Here is an 8,080-nt window from a genome sequence, read left to right on the forward strand (position 1 = left end):
TAAAAAAGAGACAAAGGAAACGACGCTTCAAAGTCGTTATTCGATTTGAATGGACACCATTTTCAATCATACTATTATAAAATGATGTCTCTTATATCTAATAAAATTGCGATATAACAATAGCAACTTCCTAAATATTGAGTATAAATCCAAAAACTGCGCCCTCAGAACCACTCAATATGGCGTACGGCAGGCACATTCCCTCGCAATTTATTGTAAACCTTTGTATGGAGTGTTTGAATATATCTGTTCAAAGCTATACCTACATTATTCGCCTTCATTCTGTTATTAGTTTAAAGGGAAATAGCACATAGGTACCTAATAACAAAATAAGATCATAAATTGAATGAGGTTTTGTAGATTTTGTGCGTATTTCTAAATTAAGACGATCGTCTTACTCGGTGCGTCACGGCACAAGAGGTTAAACCACAAATTATGCGTTAGCCACCACCCTGGTGGCAAGACAAGGTGGGATATGTTTGTCTCTTTTCAGTGCATTACTTTTAGGGTAGGTTAGAAGTCAAGCCAGTGCTGTACAGCTCGATATATTATTACTTCTCCAGGCTTTATAATTGCTCCAAGTCGATGCTATACGAAAGATTTAATTTTCGAATCAGATATAGCATCTGAAATTACATTGAATAATACATTTGTATTATAATACAGTTGTTGTCATGTTGCCTACAACTTGCATTCCATCTCGTTGAAATCACTATTAACTCCCTTTGGTAAAAAAACGAATAATAACAACACTGCTATTACCTAGCCTTGTATGTCTGAATTTTTGCCTTCCTATAGGTACTCTGTGCTATGGCACGCGCGGTGCGAATACATACCTTAGTTGGCAAATGGGTGCAAAATTTGTAAAAGCTTTTATTTTTATCGGTCACTTAATAAAACAAACTCTTTTCACAACATTTATTATATTTTGTTTTCTAATTCTGTTATCAAATTAACAGAGAAGGATTGAAGCAAGAACTAAAACAATTTTTAAAATAAACTTTACAGGCCTTATACAAATATAATTTCATTAAATAATTTAGCAGTCAAGTGAGTTTTTGAATCAATCCTTAGCTGTTTACAAATGTATTTTACAATGCTTGTAGAATTGAAGCAATAGAGATCATCAATTTATATAAAATCAACAGAGTCACTTTTGAAAAAGCATACCTATTTGGATTTCACAAAGAAAAATTTCATTAATTTAGTCTTATGAATTGCAAAACTAAATAAATGACATGGAAATGTAGCAAATTTCTTCAAAAAAAAAACAATTCAATGAATACCTAACAAATGACAGCAAAAGAAAAGGAGTATGCATAGAGAGACAAGTGAATAAGAAGGGAGATCTTTGATTCAGCATTTTTTGTATGTGAATAAAGCTTGATGCATTTGAACACAGAAAAATATTTAATACACTACACCATACACATTCTATGGGTATGGTAATACAAAAATTATGAATTTAATGACATGATTTCTGTAATAATTGTACTTACAAAAACTGAAATACATAATATTTATATTCTGTATCTAAAATGTGAGGCCCTTGCACAACTGACGGTTAATATTATATAATTATTGTGAATTGTAAGATAGATATGTTGGTACTAGGGCGACAATTAAGTGTTTATAGATATTGCAACTATCCAAGTAGGTAAATTGACATCAGGGGCATGTCCAGAATTAGAAAAATTGCCATACACCCAACACAGCATCTTTTATGGCCTCTATATATTGAGCTGGCACCCAGTATATCCAATACCTACTAGATTCCGTTGGTCCAAACTGAAGACCCTGAAACATAGGTTGATATTAAATACCTACCACTGTTACTTTGAATAACAGAACTGCAACATATCAACAAGTCCTCTCTCTGGTAACTTTCAATTAACATCAGACGATGCATTTGGCCCAACAAATATACTTTATGACTTACAAAGACTTTCACTCTTTAAGATTCAGTATCATTGTAAGTGGTAAAGAATGCCTTATCGAACTTGCATGCAATATATTTTTTGTGTAGCCTGACTATGGTTATGATTGGTTTGAAAACTCCTGATAAAAAGCCTAACATTTTGGTAAAAAGTACGGACTTTTTAGTTAATCTTCTTTAGATTTCGTTTCTCGTAAAGTCTCGTTGGGTATTAGATAATAGGCATAAAAGTCATTTATTTTCTCAAAATTGATTCCTTTCAAATTATTTTTGATGTCATTTCTAATATAATAGATACTACTAACGCTTCGGAAACAAATGGCACTCTGAGAGAGAAGAAGCGGCACAAAAAACTCTCCCAGCATTCTTTTATTGCGCTCTTTTTAATAAAATATACAATATTGTACTGTCATTGCTATTGTTATAAAATAATCATAATCTAGTCCCAGGCTGTCCGATCACTTAGATATTCAGATGTGGAATAGTACGATTTACGACAGAGCCATTTTTTAATAATAAAAATTAAATTTATTTACAGATAATGCCTGAACAGTGGCTGAGACTTTATTATAAAAGTGTATACATTTACCCTTAAAGCTATTATGTATCTTATGAAGCCTACTAGAATTAGTTACAAGCAATCCCTTATTAGAAATAAGTTTAGTAATAAGTAGTGTTTAAAAATTAAAATCACTATTAAGGAAAAAGGTGATGATTTTTGTGAATGTAAATTTTTATAAATGTACTGGCAATGAACAGTCATAATATTTATTTCTTTAAATTTTTGTTTGAGTGACTGTCTATAACCAAGCTGATATATAGCACGAACAGCTCTCTTTTGCGCAAAGCAAACACTATATCAATGTCAGCAGCATGACCCCATAGTAAAATATCATACGTCATGATGCTGTGAAAATAACTGGAGTACACTAATCTAGCGGGAGCAACATTCGTGTACTCTCTAATCTTTCTAACAGCGTATGCCGCAGAGCTGAGTCTATCTGCTAGTTGGACAATACGTAATTACGTAGACCCCACTGAAGCTTTTCATCTAACGTGACACCTAAGAAATAATACAAGCGCCATTTGTTTCCGAAGTGGTAGTAGTATCTAGTTGATTAGAAATGACATCAAAAAGAATTCTAAAGGAATCAATTTTGAGAACATAAATGCCTTTTAATTGCATGGCTATCATGATCTAATCATCATATCTACCACAAACGGTAAGTCGTTGATTTATAGAATAGAACCCTGCGGAACACATATCCTACAGGTTTACCCAAAAATCGTTTGTCGTTTACGTCGACTATCTCAACTCTTTTGCTTTAATATGATTTTAACAGATTTAAGGCTGTATTTATTACTCCATAATGCTATAATTTTAGGAATGAAGTTTCATGGTGGACGCTGTCAAATGCTTTGAACAAATCACAAAAAATGCCCAATGCATCCTGTGACTCTTTCCAGGCGTCAAAGATGTGTCCAATGAGTCTAATACCCGCATTACTTGTTGATAAGCCCCTAGTGAAACCAAATTGATTGTCGTACAATAATTTACTAAAATGCATTTGTAACTGCCGAAGCAAAAGTTTTTCAAATTTTTTAATAAAAACAATATGCACTGAAATAGGCGTAAAATTAGCAGGGTCAAAAGAACTGCCCAATTTAAACAAAGGTATAACTTTGCTGTATTTCATGAGGTTCGGGAACACACCCTCATCTAAGAAGAAACAATATTTTAATTTTTTTTTTGACATTCATAAGTGTCATTTCCGTGAGCAAAATTAATAATTATTTAAGTATTTCTATTTGTGTATGTCTTTTATAGTCTTACAAGCATGTATATTATTTGTTTCAGATATTTTTAGAAAATTAAACTTTATGTAATCTGAACACCGATTATTACCGTTAAACTTAGAAGACACATACTCAAAGCTTGGTTGCCAGAATCACGTTAGATTACTAACATGATTCTGGCAAATCTGTGGTATATCTTCCACAGAAGCCACAGTAGGAAGAATAGAATAGAAAGTGTATTTGAATTTATGTATTCCTTAAATATTATTGCTATTTCAGGTGCTATAATATCAAGCATGTTTTTTACAATATTAGTTGAATGGCCCCATAGGCACTTTGTATTTTTTATTTTTTTCTATTTCTGAATTTATAATGCGATTTTTAATATTTAAACACATAGAAGTGTTACCGCGACTTGACTTACCAGTTTCATTATTAATTATATTCCAAGTTGCTTTTACTGTATTATTAGTTTTTAGTTTAATCTGCAATGAAACATGTCTTCGCTTCATGACAAACATATAAGAGCTTGGAGTATTTTTTTCAGATATATTTTAAATTCTTAAACTGACCTAAGAAAGAAACCATCAGAGTTGGCCAAAGTGAGGTAGAATATGTGGATGAATATTTCTATCTAGGACAAATAATTTCACCCAGAGAAGATATAGAATAACAAGTGGATGGAAAAGCAATATCTTTTCCATCCACGAGCATGAAAGAAATAATGAAAGATAAAGAACTGCACATATCAATTAAATCTAAAGTATTCAACACATGCATTCTCCCTGTATTGATGAACGGAGGCCAAATATGGGCCCTTACTAAATCAAACTTTAAGAAATTAAACATATGCCAGTACTTAATGGAGCAAAGCATGATGGTGAAAAAGACCGAGTTAAGCTAGAAGGCATCAGGAAAAGCACAAAGGTTCGAGACAGGAACAAATATCAGGAAACTGAAATGGTAATGGGCTGGGCATATGAGTAGAGGAAAGTAGCAGTGGAACAAAAAGGTCACAGAATGGTATCCTAGGAATGGCATAAGAAATGGGAAGACGCCGCCAAAGATGGGAAGACGACCTGGGCAAATTTGCAGGAGTGACCTGGAGCCGGGTTGCCAAAGACAGAAAGGAGTGGAAAAGGTTGGAGGAGGCCTATGCCAATTGGGAATCAGCTGAAGACTATGTGGATTTCATATGAGTTAGATATAAGAAATATTATTATTTTTAGTTGAATAAAAGGCTTTATTATTATTATTAATTTTGTATTCTTCACTATTATTGTAATGTTACTCATAATAAAGGTCATATAAACGTTTATGACTTTTGTGGATTCCCATTGTTGCCCAGTCATTAAAACAATGTTTGTTGTGTACTGTAACAATTATTGGAGTAAAACTATTTACAGAAGGAATTGAAGAGTAAGTTATAGTGAAAATTAGCACTTTCACCACAGTGTAAAAATTGTATGCTATTTACCAGTGACTAGTATAATCATCACCTTTTTTGATCTGACACTGTCCAATCTTTTATTTACTTTTATAAGTTGCCCACTATGGTCGGACTGAACATGCAGTTTTATTACTATATTCCATCTAATTAAAAATGAATTCAACATTGTTTTTTATAGATAAAATGTTTTTATAGAAAATAATATGTAATATATTATCTCCTAAAATGTTTTTTATTTTTCGATTACACTTACCATTATATGATATTCTTCATGATCCTTTATTGGCTCGGATGTTATACCTAGAGACCAATAATTTACATTTGTTACTCAATTATACATGATTAACCAAAAATTAATTCTACAAATTTTTGTTGAAGTAGGGCAATGCCATAAACTTGAACAGACATTAAAATCAATGTAAATATTAAAATTAACAACTGTTGTTGGGCTGTAAAATTAGGTACATATGTACAAGTTAAATTTTAAATGAGTATTTCTATTTGGGTTAATAAATTGTACGATGCACATTATTTACAAGGTTCTATTTATAATCTAACATGTCATAACAGGTCATAAGACAAAATTTCTTTTAAATAATTAAGTTGTAAATGAATCTTTTGTACCATTTGAATAAATGTATTTTTTTCTCACAGGATGGGCAGTGGAGAGGTAATCACCCATGGACATCTGCAACAACAGGTGTCAAGAGATGCATTGCCAGCCTTTTAGGTTGCCGGTAGTTGATTCCACAAAGTGCCTGTGTGAGGCAATAAATTTGTGCGGTTGTGGAATATGCCAGATGTCAACATGATGTGTGTGGTAATTTGTAATGTCTGGTGGTGGAGTTCGGCCACTGGAATCAACCCAAACAGCTCGTCCGAGCACTCCGCGTGATTAATGTGGTAGATGCAGACAGAACCCACATCTCTACACAATAGCAAAGATTCAAGCCGACTGGAGGTAACTTGATTGTATAGTGCCATGTGATTATATACTTACTTTTAATTGAAGTCATGGCCAATTTCTCAGTTCTTTCTTTAGTCCCAAGCCACAGCTGGTCTTGCTCTGGTTTAAATGTAAGTCTCACCTTACCCCCATGTTTATTTAGCATCCCACTTAACGGGACAGGTGGTAGAGGTTCCTGAATGTACATACAAAATATTAATATACTGCCTCAATTAATATATTTTACACAGAATTTAAAGCTGATTAAATAACAGACTGTATAGTATAATAAAATAATACAAAATTTTTAAGCAATGAATACAAACAACATACTAGTTAGGAATTAACAAAAAAAGATCAGGAAATGAATGCAATAGTTAGAAGACCACAAATGAAGTCTGGTTCATATTACTTATACTGTACAGTCACAGCTAAGATAATTAATACACCTATTCTCTTGCTGTTAGACAACCAATAAAAACAGGCCAGGAATATAATACTTTAGTGTGTATGACATCTTATACTCAAGATTTGTATGACACTATTTGTTAATGTGCATGAATTACTCAAAATAGAGGTTAGTCCTAAACTTAATTTTTTTAACGTTTTCACAGTCATCATCATCTAGATGTATAAATGATCTAAGAGTCACAGAATACATATCAAACTTTTTAATAATCCTTTCAAAAAATTTTTCCATAATTTTACATATTAAGAACATATAAATATTATGAAAATGAAATATATACTAAATACAAAATACATTTTAATAATGACAATGTAAGAATCTTATTGGTTATAATTTATTAACACTGCTTTACTTTTATGGTTATTTTAAGATAGCTGCGTGTAGTGCATCAACAGCTGTTGCATTGGTGAAATATCTATTTATGTCCACAGCTTAGCTTTTATTATTTGCAATATTATCTGTCAACTATGTAAACATACCTTCACACCTTTTATCCCGGGCATAACATCTGGTGGGATACCTTTATCCAGAACCTTCCTGTGATTCTTTTGCATACAGAGAGGTTCCTTGTTTGCTTGGCTATTACTTTTTTCCTCTAGTATTTCCTGAAGCAACAAGTTCTTATAAGCATAATATTCAATTTATGATATATCACAAAGATACCATCAGGTCTATACCTTTGGTGCACTCTTCACTGCCAAAATATCATCCATTTTAGACCCTACAAGCATAACTTTACCACCTTTAACAATCCCAGCTTTACGAAGTGTCAGATCGTTTTTGGCCATGCCTTTTACAATTAATTTTTGAGCTGACTGTGGCACACCACATATCCTTTCGAGATGTGCTTTCAACTCTAAAACAGTAGCATCATACGCGAATGTGATGTCATATTTTGCTTTATTGAAAACTACATGAAATTCGATTTGTTCAGGTATTTCACAAACGTCTGAATCGTCGACAGATTCTGATGTGCTTGCCGCGCTCTCTTGAACTTCTATTTGCGATTTTCCGATTTCAATATTTGAAAGTTTATCAATGCAGGCCTTAGATGCGCCATTTGACGCTAGTGAATTTGGATCTCTGTTCTCAGCAGTGTCTCCTTTTTCTGATGCTGTGAACAAAATATTCGATGAGTTAGCAATATTCTAGAACAAAGGGATAGAAAATCTATACTTTTTAGAATGAACCCTGCATTATATAAAATCATTATTAAACTTTACCAATATAATCCATATCGATCTTCACTAATAACAATTTCTAACCAAATAAATGCATAAAAATAAATCGCTGTGTTGTTATGAAAAAAATAAAGTATTTGACAGGTCGCCGTAGATTTGCAGAATTGCAGATTGCTTGCTGCACAGCAGTTGCCTGTTTGACAATTCAGAATTGACATAGAAATAGTGGTGCCAACAGTGAAACAAATACGTGCTCAAAAAACTACAAAATGTCTTAAAAGCAGTTATCTTTATAGGTAGC

General features: G+C 32.6%; 1 protein-coding gene across 1 annotated transcript; it reads right to left on the reverse strand.

Annotated features, from left to right (window-relative positions):
- Positions 1 to 906: 906 nt before the first annotated feature.
- LOC126972487 (ubiquitin domain-containing protein UBFD1-like) lies at positions 907 to 7,984 on the reverse strand. The gene is made up of 6 exons (XM_050819292.1): positions 7,822 to 7,984; positions 7,276 to 7,712; positions 7,078 to 7,203; positions 6,184 to 6,325; positions 5,437 to 5,483; positions 907 to 1,797 (listed from the first exon to the last, which is right to left on the reverse strand). Exons 1-6 carry the CDS (start codon positions 7,832 to 7,834, stop codon positions 1,687 to 1,689), a joined length of 876 nt encoding a protein of 291 aa, XP_050675249.1. The 5' UTR covers positions 7,835 to 7,984; the 3' UTR covers positions 907 to 1,686.
- Between the last annotated feature and the right edge of the window lie 96 nt (positions 7,985 to 8,080).

This window comes from Leptidea sinapis, chromosome 26 (genome assembly GCF_905404315.1).
Source record: "Leptidea sinapis chromosome 26, ilLepSina1.1, whole genome shotgun sequence".
Taxonomy (NCBI): Eukaryota; Metazoa; Arthropoda; class Insecta; order Lepidoptera; family Pieridae; genus Leptidea; species Leptidea sinapis.

Bases quoted from the DNA above. Each gene is read 5' to 3' on its own strand.
- LOC126972487 (XM_050819292.1), bottom strand. The intron at 6,326-7,077 runs GTATGTTTACAT...ATGTACATTCAG, and splicing joins CCGGGATAAAAGGTGTGAAG to GAACCTCTACCACCTGTCCC. The intron at 1,798-5,436 runs GTAAGTGTAATC...CCTATGTTTCAG, and splicing joins ATGAAGAATATCATATAATG to GGTCTTCAGTTTGGACCAAC.